A 20,166-nucleotide genomic window follows, 5' to 3' on the forward strand; every position below is an offset into this window, starting at 1 on the left:
CTCTTTCTCCAAACCACAGATACCGTGCCTCCTCCTTGGCATGCTGAAACTTAAATTGTTGGATGCTTTTAAACAGATTATAGGTGATATGAGGGGAGAGGGTTTACAGATTTTCTCTGCTCTGGCACAGAGATACTGTAAAATGAAATTTGAGTGTCTTTCTGTTGGGACTCAGATTGGGACTTTTGAATTCACCCAGGTGACTGTACCAGAGTAACCAGAACAAATAAAGTATAAAACATTTTATGTCACACTAGGCTCCTTGCAGGAGCCTCATATGGGTTTAGTATCCAACCTTACTTGTCTCCTTACTGACATGGATACTTCCTCTTTCTTCCACTTCACTAAGCCTTGAGAGGCTCCTGAAACTGGATAGACCCTTTAAACCATTTTTCCACCCTTTAGTCATACCACTCACCCACCCACCCTTCCCCACCTCTGTCACTGCCAGGAGGATTTGCTCATATTCAAGCCCAAAAACATTTGTCCTGAGATATCAGCCTCTGGACTATGACAAAAGTCTGATTTCATCACTCTAATCTTTTATGGCAAAGCGCACAGGCCATTTTAAATCCCGCTGCAGCCCCATCAAAATATAATCTCCCGGATGTCTTTATCCTTCACTGTTACAAGGGTATCAAACCAAGTGCCAGCCGTTCATGGCTCACCGGCTCCTCACCAGGTCAACAGAACGTCAGGATAGGAGATTTTTGAGTAAAACTAAATTGACTGCATAATTTAATCTTGGAAAAATACAGTGTAATTGAGGTTTTGGGCTCGCATCAAAAGAACAGTTTCACTCTGGAAATGACTTCTAGGAAGAGTGCGGTTCAGAGTTTTGGGCGGAGGAAGGTGGATGTAGTTTGTTTTGCTGTTATGATACTGCAGCTCAGACAGTGTATTCTACTACACACTTTGCAGCCCATTAATTTATAAATTATTAAACCGGTAGGAGCCATCAGGCTTGTTGCGCTGGCGTATTAATTAGCTTGGCACTGGTCTCGTCTCCTGCCATAAAAAGACAGAATTCGGTTTTCTTTTAAGTCATGCATCTTATTGAGAGTTAAATTACATTTCTGCAGTGTTTTTGCAGAGACTTGGTGGGCTTATAAAAGATTAAACTGTTCAACATTGCTTCCACATTCTTTTATAAAAAGATATTTCTCAGCACATTACTCACAGATACATAAGAATTAGCTTTTATTCATTTCCTTGAAATATGTATGAAAACAGTAATTATTATTGTGGGGAAAGGTGTGTCTGAAAAGATAATGTTTACTCTCATATCTCAACCCTGAAACAGACCAGTGCCAGCTTTTCTCCAGTCTCATAACCCTGCAGGAAACGGTCTCATCAATCATCTCCAGCACCTTGCATCGGATCTGGGAGAAGGGAATTTAAAACCCAGCCGTGGCTTCTATTTCTTGGTTTCATTAGAGTCTTGTCAAAGGCCAGGATGCACTGGGACGGGGTGGTCCCTCTGACAGCTCTCTATTGTTTCCTGCCAAAGAGTCAATCCCCAAAGTTTTAAATTTTGGTTTCCATATCACAGCTTGACACCCGACCACCTCAGTCTCAACATGTCCTTCTCGAGACCAAGCAGTCAGCCTTGAGATTCTTTCTCTCCCACAATAACCACAAATTTACTTCTTACTTTCTTGTACAAGGATTTACAATGTAGGAAACCTAACATCTTAAAATTCCTTTGAGATGATAAATGTTCAAGATTGTAAGATTACTGAATACAAGAAAATCCAACAAAGAAGGAGCTGTATTCATAAGCAACAGGTAACCAAAAACATCAGCTTTGTTTTTCTGTCTCTGTTAGTCAAACTTTGTCAAGGAAAAGAAAATTGAACCCTGTTCCTTATAAACATGTGTAATTAGCAGTTACCACCTCCGAATTAGTTGCTTCCTAACATCCTGAGAAAGTTACAAGAGCTATTTTCAATTTTACATAAATCCCATAAAATCCCAACAGTGGCTGCAGACACAGTGGCTCAAGAAAGGCGATTTGTTTCATAGATGGCAAAATATTTACCTGACATTATATCTGCGGCTTCTTATACTTTTCAGCTGCTTCTACGAGAAAACTCTGCTTTGTTGTCAATCTTTCTGTTCCACACACCTCATAGTTTTTCTGATTATTCTGGTCAAAGCCACAATATAAAGGAATAGTTTAACATTAGGGGAAATATGCAAATTCACGTTCTTGTTGAAATTCTTCTCATTAAAATACCAATGCATGAATAGCAAATACAATAAATAGAAATAAATAGCAGTTTAAGTGATGATCTGTTTTTGTGGTGTAAAGTGAAAGCAACAAAAGTGGCATGAAACACTAACCCCACTATCGCTTGCTTTGTTTACACAGCACAGTGTCCTTCATTCAAGATGAGTGACAAGTACTGAGATGTGAACTTCTCCAAATGAGAGGAAGGACTTTTAGACAAGCATTTGCATACTGTAATGTAGCGGGGAAATAAAAGATAACCGATCATGCCAAATACAGTCCCACAGGAGGAGTTTCGTTGCCTAAGGTCTGGCTAAACTGGCTCTTCCTCCCACAGGCTGAAACAGGATATGAGATCATGAGAAGTGTTGACAGGAACATCCTCAGTAGGCTCATCTCCCATAGCTTTGGCAATTAGGATTTTTTTTCTTTTTAGTTTTTAACTTTAACTAACTCTAACTCCTCATATATATCTAAAGTGATGATGGAGACATGCTGTAGTGAGGTATTTAAGTTTCCATGTGCTTCATTTTGCCTTTAAGTGATATCAATGACCAGTCATTCACCAAAATAATAGTTTTGCTTTCAGTGTGTCCCATACCAATGACAAATACTGACCCTTAGTGTGCAATTAATAATTGTTCATAACACACTGTAATACACACTGTGAGCAGAGATAAGAACATTAAAATGTTTATTAAGATATATGTCAACAGCCATAACTTGAAGCTTTCGTAACTGGTGTATAAAAAGTTGACAAAAATGATTAACAAGTAGTATGAAGTACATATTTGTTTACTGATGTTGTTAATTAAATATGTATCATAATTACATTTAATATTGAAGTATTTGTTTTTAAATGCTTCTTTACTCTCCCCCACAACTCATTTTTTGATCTGCAAAGTTTTTAAACTTAAGGTGTTCTTCATGTGTGTAATCATGCTGTATATCATTAAATATGATTATAGCTATAATATAGGCTACATTATCAATTATCCATTAACTATTTTTGCATCAGTTACAGATGCTTATAGTTTTGGCATAATAAACTCTTAAACATGCTCCTTAAACATGGTAGTGAACCTGCTTACATCTGCATTATAGTGTGTTACTGCCCATAAATGCTAGATAGGGGCTGTTAACATCAATATCCCATGCATCCATCATGTTAATGACCCACCACAGTACAGCAGTAATATTGCCTTTGTTAAAAAAGAAATTTGGGGGTAGAAAAGTCGCCACACTGATTCACTTTCCCCTTTTGCACAATACATCATGGGCATGTCCAGATAGTCCATTCACCGCAATGAGACATTTGAGTTGGCAGATCCAGGCAGGCGCTTTCCTCCCTCCATATTTCACTCACTATCTCGACACTGACTTGGCCAGGAGCACAGGCACAGGCTCATTGTTCAGACACTGCAGCTGCCAGCTACGAGGACGTAATGTGCGAGTTTCTTGCTGTCGCTTCCTTCCAGCCTGACAGGACGGCAGCGAAAAATGGCTTCCCTTGCCATGCCCTGCCAAGCTGTAACTCAAGAAGGTGTCTGCTAGAACAAATGTGAGAAGAAGGTAAATTGGAGAGACTAGCCCTCGCTGGCGTGTAAATGTATCCTCTACAATGTCAAGTTTGCATGTCATTCTTTGGATGTTCTCTGTTGCCTGATGCAATTTGAGTCTCGCCATCATTGGCAGTCTGCAGCTCTGGCAGAGGCCATGCACGGTTCACAGCAAGTGTAGAAATGTCATGCTAACTCTACATTAGCTGCATTTTTCCAGCTTGACCCCAGCCCTCCACCCTTGGTGCTATTTCCTTTCACAAATAGAAGATTAGCTCATACATCACTCCTGCAGATTCCCAGTCACCATAATCATTTGTCAACCTCTGTCCAGTTGACCATTCAGTTGTTCCTGCTCTTTTTTTTAACCCTCTCAGACATTTACATGTAAGTTATCAAACTGCACTAATAACACTGCTGCTTACTTAATTTTACTGGAAAACTCTATATTTCATATTTGGGTGCCATCTTGCCATCACAAAGCACTATGTCACCGACTGCTCTTAATATTCATGCCACTAATAGTTCCAGTGTTCTGGCAACTTGATTGAAACACAACCATTGCATAGACACCATTAAGTCTGTTAACCTTGTCTAAACCCATACATAAACCCTTAGGTATTCACTATCAGGCCTTTACCCCCTTAAAGGAAAGAAAAGCAATCTCAGTAGAAAACTTTTTATTGCAGAAATTGATTGTTTTTTTGGGAAGAACCCTGTTGCACTTTGACACAAAAAGGTGATTTTTAGACTTAGATCTATAAGACTGACATGCAAAACAGAAACTATTTTGTCAGTTGAGCAGCTCTAGAAGAAGTTGCATCCTCAAATTCAATACCTGAGCTACAGAAATAGCTTACTACATGTAATTTCTATTTTAGGGTTGATACTTCTTCAATAACAAGTCTAAAAAAGGTTGGAAAAATACGAACAGAGTCTTACGTCCTTGTGGTTGGTGAGGTCTAATCGCTGCATTCTGTCAGGGAGATGTAATCACATTACGCCATGCAATGACGCCTCTCTGGGCCTAATTACCGCCCTGTTTACAGATGTAGTGGAGCAATATTTTGACACTCACACACACTTTAAGGTAAGAGTATACACATAAAAATATGCTTTCATGTGAGGGGTGTCTGTTTTTTGTTACTGGCTTCTGTCTCCTTACACTATGGTGGGTACTAGCACATCTGCAAAGCAGCTCTGCAGTAAACTGTGCATCTGTAAGTGTTGATGCACCTTGTGTCTATCATTTATTAAAAAAAACAAAAAACAAAACAAAGGCAAACAAAGATGTTAATCAGGAAAAAATGGCCCGCATTTGCTTCACACAGCAGTGTGCAAACAGCTTGTTTTATTATCATTGTAGTAGAAGGAAATGCTTGGCTCAAAGGCACAGTCCTACAAACACTGCTTATCTGTTTTTTCCCGGCCAGAACACAAGTCACCAAAGCAAACCTACAGTATGAGCTCACGTCTTTCACCTTTCAGCAGCTGGTGCTTTTATTTATTTGCAGAATCTGAGAAAAATCAAGCAGCATTAACTTTTATAATCATGCACATTTTGTGTATTTACACTTCAGTGTAACTTGATGCATGGCAGTGTTTAGAAAACATGAAGGCTCTGTCCATTTTCTCCACATGAATTAAGACAAAATAAGAAAATGCAGGGTCTCTTTTAGTTTAAAGCATAATATAAAAGCCCTACTGGCCACAAATACATCTCAAATGCAAGTTTTATCACCAGGATATCATTCTTCACTCTTAAAATTGATCTTAGACTGAGCAAAAACATTATTATCCAAATAAATCACTCTACAGAAAAAGTCATTGTGCTGCCGTTTATAGATAAAGTTGTGCAACTCAACAGCTTTTAAGGTTAAGTGAAAGCAAAGGAGGGCAAGTTTTCTTGTCTTAATACCATCAACCTTGTTGAACAGTAGATTCAGACAAATGAGCCTGAGGTTGAGGAGCCTGTGGAGCAATCTGCTCGTTATCTGGCCAAAACAGAAAAGGGAGTGTTGGCTGACCAGCCCAAATTAGGTCAGTAGCCGCTCAGTTTTTCCTATGATGTGGGAGTGATAGCGAGCATCTAGATGCTCAAATGAAGGTGATGTGTGAAGCAGTGGAATGGACTCACCTCTGCTTTTAGTTTCTTATCCATATTTGTTGATCACCATAACCTTATATTTGTCATTTGTCCATAACCTTGAATACCCTGTGATCTCAGGTTGGCCATCCTTTGCATCATCTGATATTTTAAATGAGAGGCAACATCAGACTTCCAGTTTTAGTCTTCCTAAGGAAATACAAATTGTCTTGTGAATGTTACATAATTATATATTTTAATATTAGATTTTTATTGATGCATTAATGTGTAAGTAGAATTTAAATGTTGTGGCTGGTCGAGGAATCCAACATTATGAAATCATAAAGGCCAAAACATCACATCTTTTTTGGCGAATGAGCCACCAAGCCATCAACAACCATCACATTAACCGTGTCTGTTGAGTCTTTGTTTCCCTCTGTACTGCTCTTCTCTGTCTGGACTTAATTCATCCATAAATTCAGTATTTGGGTGTAGATTTGTCGAAGAAACTAGAGGACATTCCCATAAAGTTTTACCAAGCAAAGTGCTGAGAACTCTCAAGCTAAACCCATTTGCTCCTGATTTTCGAGGAAATGAAGCCCAGAGATGCGGTGACGTATTTGGAGACAAGGCAGAGTGTGTTTTGAAAGATTGTAAAGGGGTGACTGCATGTCATGTGTGTGTTTAGAGGGTGTCGCTGAATGTGTCATAGTTGTGTGATTCCTGACCTCAACATGGGGGCTCGCTGGTGGGGCTTCAAAGAGCACAACTGCAAATATTTGAATAACGTCATATACTGTACAGTAGTCAGTTTGAGGAATAGCTCTCCCTCCCATAAAAGGAAATGTTTGACACAGAGCTTCAAAAAACACATTCTACAGATGTGTACTTCCCAGCACCAGCATATCATAAACAAGATATAATGTATTTTTCCACAAAGCCTAAAGTATCTCATAGTTTAAAACTGACCAGATAATTTCTGTTATCACATACTGTATCTCATCCTCACATTTATCACATCAAAACCTCCATCTGGCTTTGAGCAGGAATGTGTAATATGCACGAAGCTGAAACATTTTTGGGATGAATACAGGTGTCCTCAGAGTCAGGAAAGACGTAAGAGCTTTCACTAAGAGCTCAGCAATCACATGTCAGCTTCAGTTGATGAATGATGCAGATTTCTGTCTCCTCACCCACAGTTTTAGGAGTACTGATAATATCTTAACAACATATAGGTGTAGACAGATCCTGCTCATGCATGCAGTGGAATATGTGAATATACAGTGCAACAGCTGCTTGACAACTTCCTAGAGTATGCTGTCATTTGTACAAAACACTGTCTAACTTTAATTTTTTTTTCCTGCAAAGTTCACGGCCTGCCTCTCAGGTGAACTTGCAGAGGCAGGAAGAGCGATCATTAATAACCAAAAATCCCAGATCGTAAAAAAAAATTCAAAGTGCTGTGTTCTTTTTCAAAGAACAGGGCAGGTCTGGATAATAAGCATCTCAGCGATGATGAGGGCATCGCTGAAGAATGTTCTCGATCAGATCCACATGAGTGATGTCACCACCGCTGCAGTTAAGTCAACCAGATGGCATGAACATATACTGTGCGTCCTGCAAATCATTAAGAGCAGGAGGAAGGTCATGTGGTGTCATGGTTGCAGCTACTGTTGTTTTTTATCTGTATTAAAAAGCTTAAAAGATTATCACTGACTGTGCCTGGAAAATACATCAACACACTTTTACACGCACACTTTTTGCTTATTGTCTGCGAGCTGTTTTCCCCTCACACAACTTCCTCATAAAGGCCTGCATCCATTGTGCAAGAATAATGACTAATAGAGGACAGAAAATTACAATTTCAAGATTGTCATGGGAAAGTACACACATCTGAATAGTGTGAGACTTGAAATGTTACTGAAATTGAATGACATCCAACACCCACAGACTACTGAACATCGCCCAGTTTCAGATCAAGCAGCGGATACATTATTATATGCAGGAGATGGACAAAATACCAAATTCTACACTTCTGCACAGGTTGATCAATATTTGATTTTTGCTGACACTCTGCTGATGCTTTATGTTTTTATGTTGATACCAATAGCAATATTTTAGAGTTTAAAAGAAATCCTGCAATTGGCATTTCTGTACTTAAGTTTGTTGATATTTATTATTTATTGTCTCTTTAAGTGAGCCTGTATAACAGCAACCAAATCTCCAAACCAGATTGTAGACAGACTTGAAAAAGACATGTGAATCTGACCTTTAAGTAAGTTTTAGTCAGTGGTCAAAAGTGTCTAATTCAGGGCACTTTTCACCTTTAATAATGTGTTTTTTCTGTTTATTATTTTGCAGCAGTATTTGTGATGAGCAGCTGCCAAATTAAACTCTGGCAGCAGGAACGTATGCTTGATCACCCACAAAAAGAAACATTAGAAGATTAAAAACATAATGAAAAACCAAACTAAACAGCAGCAAGTGAGAAATTCATCCAACAAAAACCGGGACTCAGTAACACAAGACATTTTGCCTGTTTTCTCCCTTTGGTATAAAATGATCCCAGACCAGCTGGCTTGGTAAACATGACATTACATCATAAGAGTTCTAGGTATTCAGAGGTCATGTTTCAGACCGGTTTCTGTCATCTGGAGACGTCAACATGTGAAGTTGGCCGGTGTAGCTTTAAATGGCAAAGATAAAAGGATGAATTGGGGGGTTTGACTCGTGGTTCATATTTCCATACTGGGTTCAGTGCATCACATGACAACATGTATGTAACAGTTTGTTCCAAACATGAGCTTGGATTTAAGTTTTTTTACGCTATGCATGAAACCAAAGGATACAGATGGCCATAAAATTCGCTCCCTGCCCTTCAGTTCCTTACAAAAGAACAAAGGCGAGCAAAAGGCCTGCTGCGGCGTAGCTGTATGCAGTGTGTGTGTGTGTGTGTGTCTGTGAGCTGAAGTCATGTTTAAAGTAACATCTGTTGATGGTTAGGATGCCGCTCTCGCTCTCACACCCCTGCTGCTCCTGCAGTACCCGGCGCGCGATGAGGTCATCACTCATGGACGCCTGCTCAATCGACAATTAATCAGAGGGGAACCAGGTTCATCCCCAACCCCCTGCCCAGATTTACATGCTTTTTAGGACTTCCAGGGAGGAGGTCAGTTAGCAGTCAGAGGCTTCCTGCTATGAAAAAAGATCAAAATAATAAAAGGCAGCAGGAGAAGAGGATTTTATGAATGTGTGGCGCAGGAGTGTGTGCAAGAAAGAAAGGGAAGAAAGATGTCCAATCCCTGCTGCACATTATAGGATGCAGTCACAACTTGCTGTTTTCCAGGGCCCAGTAAACGGAAATGATTACATCCAGCTAAAATGCATCACACAACAATAGTGACTCCTGGTGCAACGTGGTGCCTCTCTTACTGTACATGTCAAAACACAGAGAGCTGTTTCAGCTCTCCTCAGACAAGTGATAAGTGGCTTTTCCTTTTAGAAGTCAAAGCTTTTAGGGGTTTGCCATTTTTCTAGCCCTCTGTAATAATGTTTTGGAAACAGTGCAGAACAGAACAGAAGCCGCTGAACAAACTCTGGGTTTTGTGCTTGGGCGAAGGACTAAAATGTCGTTTACTCAAGATCCCCAGGGATTCTCTGTTTCTCCCTGCTTGAGGCAGCCTTGATGACATGTCTACCTCAACATCTTTAGAGAGTCAGCGGACTGTTATATGACAGAAATACTTCTTCTCTACGTCTTGTTACCGGATGTTTTAACAGTGCAGAGGACATCCCCAATTTTTTTGACTGCTGTATAACTCAAGTTTATTGGATTTCAACTCAGGTCCAGTTTTGTCATGTTAGCCATCAGCTCTATCAGTTATAATAACCTTGTACCTTCAAAAGTGATGGTTGAGATCTGGGAACACAGGGATATCACTGCTAATCTGGCTCTGTCCAAAGGTAACAAAACCCTTCTAGCAGCACCTCTAAATAAAAATCAAAATAATTAACACCTTATATTGCACACTGTGTGTTGAGTGTTAAAACTTAACACACACTATGTGTTATTTATGGCCCAGTGCAGTGAGTTCCTGAAGTGTCAGCTGGTTCCTGACGACCTAACAGTGACAAGAAAACTCCACTGCATCCAACCAAGAAACGGTCCCACACATAATCCATAAAAATCAGCTTTCCTGACACCCAGGTCTGTATAACACATTGTTGTTGACGAAGTTGTAATAAATCCAAAAAACTGTGCAGCAAAAACTACTTTTAAATAATCTTGACAACCAGGTGTAACACCCACTGTTCAGGCTAAGATAGGAACACTGTCTTAAGTCCTCACATGTACATTCACAGCAGTGCCATATAATGTAGCACATAATTGTCCATGTGGCGGCACTGAAAAATATAATGTCTCATGTGAGGATTGTCTGGACAAACAACTTAGGGAGGGAATGAGGTAAGAGGACACCTCCAAACACACACTTTTACCTAACAGCTTCACACACGCTCACATCCACGACTGTAACAGAGCACTCAGCTACATAAACAAGGCTGCATCCAGCCACTGAAAACAGATGACAACAGCAGATGTTGAACACCACCCCACACACATTTTTACTTGCGTCTATGCACATGCGCTAACCCTGAAGTCCACTGGCAAACCCAAGACTGAAAAAATACACCCTCATCAACTATTTCCATGGTAATCTGGCATCTTGTTGAACATGCAGTGTGATTGATGCTTCTCAGAGCCGTTGGGGTAGTTTTTTTTTTCTTTTCTCTTTTTTTTTCTTCTCCTCTAAGTCGTATAAATCTTTTGCCTTTTCTCACGCAGTAATTAGCTCGGCCCTGGACATAGGCCTATTTTTCATGGCAGGCCGTTCTTCCTGACATGCTCAGTGACAAAGCACAGATCGTCGTCACACCATCTTCTGGTCCAACTCAAACACTCTGCTACAGCTGAAGTGCAATGATGTGATTGTCCCAAATAGGTCAGGGGGCCGACCTCCAGCTGTGTTTCCTTTTTGAAATTGATTGCTGAGGGTGCATGTGTGTGTTTTATGGCCGTGAGTCTGTCTGTGTGTGTTGTAGGTGAGTTCCTGGATTCGTGCGCATACCCTGTGTGTGTGTGTGTGTGATATGTGATATTGCTGAGGAAGCAGTAAACAGAGCACTGCCCAGTAACAGCTCTCTATGTGACATTTACAGAAGAAATCAGTAGGACGTGTTTCCTCCTCAGGCCTCCAGCCGTCTCTGTCTTTGCCGGCAACGTTAAACAGCACTTCCAAATAATTCAACCCAGCTTCATCTCACATTACAGCGTTTTATGGATCATGGTTTCACCATTGGGGGCGTTAAGACTTCTGCAACATGCCTGTACAATAATCTCAAATGGTCGTAATGTCTCGTAATCCGGCACATTTACAGTATAATGCCTCATAATATGACACAGATGGAATTATGGCCGTGATGAGGCTGTTTGCAATTTGCTGCATGAAGAGACACAGCATGCTTTAGTCTGTTATCAGGGCTCTTATATTATCAAGTACTATGAAATATAACCATGCATGATTCATTTAAGTGTTACCAGGATTCCTGTTGTAGTACAGAAGGGGTTTACAGCCATGCCAGCGGCTCTGTGAGGCTATGTGTAGGCTCAGCGATGCTTTGAGCTAAATCCTAGCATGGCTAAAAATCTGTTTGTGGTCTTAGGTCAGTGTAATAAAAACAGCGCAAGCAATTCTATCTAAAGCTATTCTAATATATGTCTATGAACAAGGACAGTTTGGAGAATTATGACATAATAGCACATTATGAAACACCTGCTCGTCAAGTGTCCTTCATTATGAGCTGCTGCCTCTGACCTTCACTGGCACTGAAATGCAGACTTATTGTAGCTGTATGATAGTTTTCCAGGGATATGGTTTTTCACTCTGGTTCACAAATATCCTCAGTGCTACCATAAAGTAGAGCTGTAAATGTAAAGCTTATTTGTGTCTTAAAGCTCAGACCTAAATTATCTGTCGACACAGTCTTGCCTCCCACTTGCTCGCTCGGTCGCTGGATCATCTCCAGAAAAAACTCTCAGTTTGCTCCAGGTTTGTGCAGAGTCGTTCAATAAAAGGTGATAATAAAAGTAAAGGACCTACCCTCGGTCATGGGAAAAACAATAATGGAATTCTTTAGGGTGGATTTTCCCCTGTAATCCCGATGAACACTTTGATTTAATGCTAACATTACATAGGTTTATTAAGACATGTACAATCTGGCAGCGCTGAGTGGCAGAGTTGGACCATTCTTTTACTAGCTGACAAACTACTCTTGAGCAAGGCACTCAAGTCTCAGCATTATTCAGTGGCCACTATTATTATCCTCCATCACAAGATCATGGGAAAAGACAAAAATCTGATCGCACTTCTTGCACTGGTTCAAGAGGCCCTGTAACTCTGAAGAACATGCTGACATTGACTCATAACGACACCCCCACCGCAGGGACAGTGAGGCAATTAGAAATGACAGATCATGCTAAAATAAGAAAGCTGCATCAGCTGTAATTTTTAGGTTCAGTTTGATACTGCACTTAGAGGCTGAATTGAACTTTAAAGTGTGTGGTGGTGCTGTTACGTGAATGTCACTTTACGTAGTTGTGCTTTTACTGCTCTGCCTGTTGGATCTTAATGGAGCATGCAGTGCACGTCACTGTGGTTGGTCTGTAGACGTGTTTTGTTACTTTTACATTTTAAGTATGAGACAGAAGCTGTTAGGTTCAATTCAGGAAGCAGATACAGCCTCGAAAAACAGGAATCATAATCATAAGCGTAATTCTCATTGACACCCTAATTTCCAGAGCTCGTCTAGTCTGTCTCATAAGCAACAGGAGGTTAACACATGCAATTTGCTCTAGCTGAAGAGCATCCAAAATTAGCATTTAAATCTGATATTCGACTTTAGAAACTGTCAGTTATCTCCTGCAACCAAAATGAGATTTTCCATAATTGCTTTCAAATCATATGTCACCATATCCTCCAAGGAAACCAAGATAAATACATTTACCCCTCCGCAGAGCTGAAGCAACGATTGTGATTATGTTTTTTCTTGTTGGAAGCCTGGCAGCTTTCCCCGTGCTCATACACACACTGACCTCTCGCGCTCCTGCTCCAGCAAGTTGGTGAACTCGTCACTCTTCTTCATGAACTCTCCGTGGTTTCTCTTCTCGTCCTCCAGCTTGAACAGAGCCTGTTTGTGTGCCTGTTCCACCATCAACAGCTGCTCCAGCATCCGCCGGTGTGTCTCCCTCTGCTTCTCCACTAATTTATCCAGCTGTGGAGGGAGGATGCAGAAAACCTGTGTCACATCTGGACTGCTGTGTTTCAGTCACAGTCTTTCAGGCCACTTTAGACTAAATAATTATTTTCTTTGATTATAAGTGAGAGTTGGTGTTACCTCTACCATGGGCTTCTCATAAATGTCCTCCTGCAAGTCGTCAGACTTGCCCTGAATGGTGTCTCTCTGCAGGGCCTGTAGGACCTTCTGTGGGGTGACAAAACCATATTTGGCCTCCAGCAGGGCCAAGTCAATTTTCTCTGCCTTCAGCACTGTGATCACCTCATCTCTGGCCTGCAGTTGGACAAGAAGGTGAACTTAGTTAGATTCAACTTTGTGAACTGTAAATTGTATATTTGTGTGAGAATATGAAGACACAAATAGGATTACACTGCTTTAAAGTTTGCAGGAGACCTTTCTTAATTTAATTTCTTTAATTATGCTTTTTTTGTTATTCGGTATATTATCCAGAAAAAAACAAAGTCCAGTGCTAAGGAATAGAAATTTCTACTCTGCTCTGTGTTTCGTGCACTGTATCTAGCCTTGTTGCCTTGTTGATATTGTACAACAACACTGCCAGGGGATTCCTGGATCCAGAATCACAGGAAGTGGTCTCAGCTGTTAGCTGTCCATTAACACAAGATTTTAGTCCATCTTGATTACCAACTGCCCACAGAGTCACCGTGTCTGACTCTATGTCCGACTGGGGTCAGTGCCATGTCTGCAGGCCTGTCTGCTGCTCTACTGGCTAAATGTTCCCAGGGCTAAATCCAATTTTGCTGCTTTTGCATCATCTCAACAGTTTAGATTACCTGCAGCTCTCCCTCCAGTAAGCTCAGTAGAAAGACGAGGTCATCTCGGGAAAGGTCCCTGGCCTTCTCCCTCCGACCACCCTTTGCAGCCCCAGTGGCGCTGCTACTTCCACAGGCACTGTTACTGTTCTTGGCCGTCTTATGATTCCTCTGAATGGTGCCGGTGTCATCCGGTGGCTCACGGTGTCGGCTGCGGCGCTCGGCCCTTCCCGAGGGCTCCTCTCGCTCTGCTGATCGCTTGCGTGTGTCGGCCTGCTGCTGCTGCACTGGCTTGGCCTTGGTTATGTCCTCCAGACTGTTGCTGCGGGATCTCATGTTCCTCTACCTGCTGAATGAACAGAGGATTAAAGGATAAGGATGTTTTTTTTTAATCGTGCACGCAGATGTGCACATGCATTTTCTGCACCATGTGTCATTGTGTGTATCTAAGTGTCTTTGTGTATCTTTCATTATTTATCTTTGCATTTAGTCACAAAAAAAAACAACAAGCAGAATACTAATGTGCCAAATTTGAATCCATGACCTTGACTTAGAAGGACTTGAAAAAAATGAAAGATTTAAATGCTTTTAAACTGTTATATGGAATCAATTTGTAATGTTTAGGGCATTGCAAGAGGGCATTACTTTGTGACTGATGACATGTTTTAATTTACATTTTCTGGCCAGAGGATTTGTGCATCAGTGTATATGGATGCTTCTTTCATTCATTAATGTTCTACATTTCTGAGACTGCCTTTAAACAAACTCTACACATTAGTCAATCCCAGAAGATAAGAAAATACTGCATCAAACAACACAATGAGCACAGAAATCCAAGGTACATGAATAATAGATGTAGAAATGTCTGGACTTTGCCGTCATCGTCCTCGGACAGTGTTCATGTCTAAACATAATGTCTGTTTATTGCATGTCAGACTGATATAACCTGTTCTGTCATCATACTGTAAGTAGACCATAAACTAGACCTGCGTCCTGCATCCAGTTCCACATTTGTCATCTGTGCAGCTCAGCAGCATGTTGTCATTGCCTTCAATATTATTATTAGTCACTCAGCGGAATAGAGTCGTCATCACCACATTGTACCACCGGCCACAGAGCATGATTATGCCACAAATTCTTTGACAGTGCGAGAACGTTTCAGTCCCGTCGCAATGAATTGCCCAAAGCTGTCGACCATCATTTATGGCTGATGAATTTCCCCACAACGTGATATTTTTTTTTCTAGAAAAAGGCTGCCAAATCAGTCTGCCAGAGGATTAAGGCACTGGAGAGCTGTGGTCTTCTTGTGTACCTACTTGGTCTGTTTTACAGATGTTGATAGGTGGTCTGATGTGTTTGGGCCTGGAGAGTGATCGGAAAAAGGGGTAACAGATGACTTAGTGAGCTATGAATAAAAAGCATCATGGCTACCTACCAAGGTCTGTTTGGAGTATACAGTGCGTCTTTGTAACATCTGGTTTATGAATGGGCCATTCAGTAACTCACTGACGATGATTAATCAAATTATGATAAATAGATGAACGTTGTAAGCTGCAAACTCACAGGAAAAAGAACTGTAAGCTCCTTCGCCAAGTAATTTATTACTTTCTCAGCATTATGTTCAGCTAAAGTAAATATATCCAAAAGGCAAACCAGAGCTGAAACAAAAGCATGCTGGGACTCATTTCTGAGTGTTTGATGTGAGAGAGAATAATCTGCCCAAAGGCATTACATCATCATCTATCCAGCTCAACTCACATCAAAACGTCTCCAGCTAATTGAGCTTGAGAGTTGCTGTTCCAGCTCAAGACAAGATTTCACAACAGTGTACTCACTTTTCTTGTTTGTAATTGTGCAACACAAAATAATGATGTCAATTTCAATAGTGTATTCCTGATAATATATTGCAAAATTTTCTAACATTTAAGACTTCCTCAGAAATGGGTGATTGGACACGCTTTTCTCTGTGCTTGGCTTTAGTAGTACCTCCGTACGGACCACAGAGACATTTTTGATTGTTAAACTGATATTTGCTTATATAAAAAGGAGGATTAGCAAAAAATAAAATCAAAGGAATTTGTAAAATATATTTAACAACAACATTTTTAAGAGTTTCACTGCAAGGATAGATCTGTTTTCAGTTTATATTCTGATCTGTCCAGTTGCTGTCTCATTTAGTTTTCCATGTGCCAACTACATTACAATTTACATGGTTCTCATACACAGAGCCACAGTAAAACTTAATTCCATCTACTTAACTACTGCTACCTAACTATTTATTTATGCTACTCTATTGTTCTACTCCACTACTTTTCAGAGGTAAAAATTGTACTTCTTACTTCACTCTGTTGACAGTTATTAAGTTTAATGTTTTTATGTACAAAATAAAATGTAATAAAACAGAGAAATAAACAAATCAAATGCATAGATTAAACTACCAAACAGTATTCAATATAGTTTTCAGTAATAATAATCCAGTACTAAATATATATATATGTCACTGCAACTGTGTCAACAGACATTTCTCCTGAATGCCTGCTATGCAAACTTTTAATTTTAATACTTTATTTTTTTGCTGATAATGCATCTGTATTCATTTGTCTGCCTGCCCAATAGAACAAGGAAAACAAAGTTAGAACTGTAAAATAATATTTGCCGCTGAGACAGAAATGAAAATCTCACCACAGCGACTGAATTTGCCTGAGACGACCTAATTGGAGCTTAGAAACAATGTGTTCGACACTCCTGCAATGTGTGTCCAGCCTCTGTGTGAGGCCCTCTGACAGTTTATGAGTAAGAAAGATGGCTGGGTGATTGCATTGTGCACACTCTAGGCAAGGCGCCACATGATTCAGAGCTGAGGTAATTCCCTGCAGTCTAAGACAGACTCCACATCGACTTACTCAGAGATCTGGGCTACAGGCGATAGACAGAACTGCTCAAAATGTTTGTGTGTGTGTGTGTGTGTGTGTGTGTGTGTGTGTGTGTGTGTGTGTGTGTGTGTGTGTGTGTGTGTGTTGGTACAGATTTAGGTAATGTGCATGCCTTTCTGTACAGTATCTAAAGGAAGGTGTTTGTGATCTTACCCAGAGCTTCACTAGAACCTTTCTAATGTTCTCGATACATAATCAACTCAGCTATTAGTCTCTCTAGCACAACTGCAGCCTTGTTAAATTTACAAACCCATGATGCAACAAACACACACTCACTCACACTAACACAAGCATGCATACAAAGCTTGAGGATACAGATTTGAGCTGAGATTGTGCAACAAATCCAAGGGTCACAGACATGTAACGCAACCCCGCTGGGATTCCTACATGTGCAAGTATCACGTATCTGCAAAATCTCCAAGATGGATCAGAAATATATCACATAGTTCATAAAAAGGTTCACTGAGGGGACGGGAAAATAGCTTCACATTGGATCTGATGTATCTCCAAATCAGTCCCTTACAGGGATTTGTATAAATGAGTTTTGAGATCAGTGTTGTATCTCTGGTGACTGATGGTCCTGATTTTTGTGAACTGCGTTATTGGTTACTGGAAACTTGGAGCAAATGCAGTCAAAATTGGAAACACCGGAATGGTGAGCAAAAGTCCAAAAGAGCTGTCCAGAACTGTACTGATTTGTGTTCACGGACTGATGTGAAAATAATCTGTTGAACTGCAGTTACACTGCTGAAAACACCTTTCTTTCATTATACAAGTACTGATTCCATTCAGGGATTTGTCCTTTGAAGATTTGAATGAGATCAGCGCTGCCTAAAATACACTTAATGTGCTGAAATTATTAGATGAACATAATGAGCTTTGAATAACAGGCTTTCACAGACTTATATCCAAAATAAACTTTTCAAATGTGAGAAAAAAAATAAAACAAGTAGACTTCAGCAGATTCACTTACAGAGATATGATAAAACCAGAGTTAATCCCTCGTTCTTTCATTAAGTGTTAAGATTCAAAATCCCATCACCTGCTGTCAGTTTTACAGCAACACAGTCCAAATCTAAATAGACACAGGCTGTAAATAGACGTTGGCAGCAGTGCCAGATCAAAGCTCAGTAAAAAAAAAGAGACTATTTGGAAATTTCCTTTCGGCCTTCCTTCACTGGAGGAGGCGAAAAACACAGGCTCTTAAAATGCTTATATACACCGTCTGCGCACATATTTCCTGCATGACTGCGTTGTGTTGTCCGCATCATCAGCTTGGAGAAGGTGTGAAGACAAAACTGCCAAAACAAGGTTAATTGGCCATCATCTGTGACATGAGACCTCAGATAACCCCGTCAGAGCCATTTTTATCAGATGAAATAAGAAATATCTGAATCTGTCACCAATGAAGGAATGGATATAAACATCATTATTTCACATGAAGTCAGGCTGCAGTTATCGTGTTTGTACCTGTGCTTCTAAGGCAGTAATAATGCATCATGATTTCCATCTGCTAAAGTAGTAATTGACTATAACAGCATGATTGAACGAGTGTGTGACATGTGTAAAACTGCCCAGAGATGACTTAACCATGCTTTGTCCTCTTACTAATCCCATCCAGTCAGTGTCAGGAGTTTCTGTCAGAGCAGCTTGAATAAAATCCAGTAATTTTTCATTTTGTGAGCAGGATCAGTGCCAGAAGGTGATGTTATGATTAACAGGTGCTCAGATCTTATGCAACCAACTTGGCTGCTTAGTTTGGTTTTGGCAATAAATGCAACACACTGAAAAGAATCATTTGAGCACAAGCACAATTATACGCAGAGGGAGAATTAATGAATGTCTTTTTTTTTTTTGGTTTAACAGGCTCTATGACTTTTCATGTCAGGTATGCATACATTTAGATATGGATGTATAACATGTGTGCAGGAGGATAATGGCTGTACCAAGTGGACACAACCACACTCATACAGTCAAAGCAACATTTGTTTTTAAACCAGAAACAAGCAGATATACCTTGTTTACTACCATCTTTGCTCAGCGTGTTAGCATCTAATTAGTACTAAACACAAAGAATAGCAGTGGCTGATGTGTAGAGCAGCACCATGCTGCCAATTTTTTGATCAATCATGGCACTGCAACTAAAAAACCACTGCGATCCATTTCCCATAAACCTACATAATAACCAAGATCTAGAAACCAGATCAGTAATTAAGCTTTGTATATTCAGTTTTTATGCCTTTCCCAGAGCCGAGACAAGCATTTTTTATGTTTGAGACATGACTCCAATGTAATGTCCTAAAAAATGATGTTGATGGGACTAAATTAAAGGTTGAAGGATCACCAAAGTGATCACAGTCCTTACGGGAACATTAACGTCTGTATCAAATTTCATAGTGATCCATCCAGTAGATTTTGAGATATTTCACTTAAAACCACAAATATCAACATCTTAGTGACACGAGAGGAACATTCAGAGTCATCCCTTGTGTATCATGGATATCTGTACAAAATTTCATGGCTATCCAGCCAATAGTAGTTGCCACACTGCTAACATGGCTCAAAGTTAGCAATATTAATAAAACAGCTTGCTTATTCATTCATAATTTCTCCTAACTCTCTCATTTTTTTCCCTCCTTTCCTGGGGTCCTTCCATTACCTTGTGCTCTCATTAAGCAGTGAGGACAATGTCCGAAGCCAAAAGCAAAGCTGTTACTGGAAACAGTTGGCAGTTTGGACAAGTCTAGCCGGGACCACCAACTAGCTACCAGGTCAAAAGGCTCATTCATTCAAAGAGTTTTTATGCAATGAACTCTCTAAGCCAGCCAGCCAGCCAGTCGCTAACTCATAAACCCCATAAAGTCCATCTATAATGGTCATCGAGTAATTTTATCACACATCTGAACACTTTAGAAAACGATTATGCTTATTATTTTGAGCTTTATGATTGTGGATCTTTTCTATGACTAGTGGGACTCACAATCTAAACTAGCACCACAACCCTGTTACACACACACACACATGAAAACCTTTTCCCGGATGTTTCCCAAGCTTGGTGAATATACCTTAAAGTACACGTTCACCGGGACATCAGGACCTTTTACAATGAGCACTTACTGTCTCTGAGAGATAAAGAAAGGGCTTTTTAGTGATGACTTCACTTTTCATGTGAGCTGGAAGTAATGCAGAGGGAGGGCCGTTAAACTCGAGAGGGTGAAAGGTGAGGAAACAG

The 20,166-nt window shown here is 40.2% G+C and overlaps 2 protein-coding genes across 5 annotated transcripts in view; one reads left to right on the plus strand and one right to left on the minus strand.

Annotated features, from left to right (window-relative positions):
• LOC139609760 (epithelial cell-transforming sequence 2 oncogene-like) overlaps window positions 1-20,166 on the plus strand; it is a 75,812-nt gene that overhangs the window by 40,867 nt on the left and 14,779 nt on the right. The window contains exon 22 of one of the 3 annotated variants that reach the window (XM_071464721.1): window positions 2,375-2,499. The exons of the other annotated variants lie outside the window; for them this stretch is intronic. The gene's annotated coding sequence lies outside the window, so the exon portion shown is untranslated. Of the gene's footprint in view, window positions 1-2,374; window positions 2,500-20,166 lie in introns of those variants that run through there. 3 annotated transcript variants of the gene reach the window in all.
• filip1l (filamin A interacting protein 1-like) overlaps window positions 1-20,166 on the minus strand; it is a 63,963-nt gene that overhangs the window by 27,129 nt on the left and 16,668 nt on the right. For both annotated transcript variants that reach the window (XM_071464713.1, XM_071464714.1), the window contains exons 2-4: window positions 14,023-14,350; window positions 13,331-13,504; window positions 13,029-13,207 (exon numbers count right to left, since the gene is read on the minus strand). In XM_071464713.1, coding sequence (XP_071320814.1) covers window positions 13,029-13,207; window positions 13,331-13,504; window positions 14,023-14,337 — 668 coding nt within the window. In that variant the 5' untranslated portion in view covers window positions 14,338-14,350. The remainder of the gene's footprint in view (window positions 1-13,028; window positions 13,208-13,330; window positions 13,505-14,022; window positions 14,351-20,166) is intronic.

Source organism: Trachinotus anak, unplaced genomic scaffold (assembly GCF_046630095.1).
Source record: "Trachinotus anak isolate AG129_WGS33_773 ecotype Australia unplaced genomic scaffold, CSIRO_AGI_Tana_v1 ptg000026l, whole genome shotgun sequence".
NCBI lineage: Eukaryota > Metazoa > Chordata > Actinopteri > Carangiformes > Carangidae > Trachinotus > Trachinotus anak.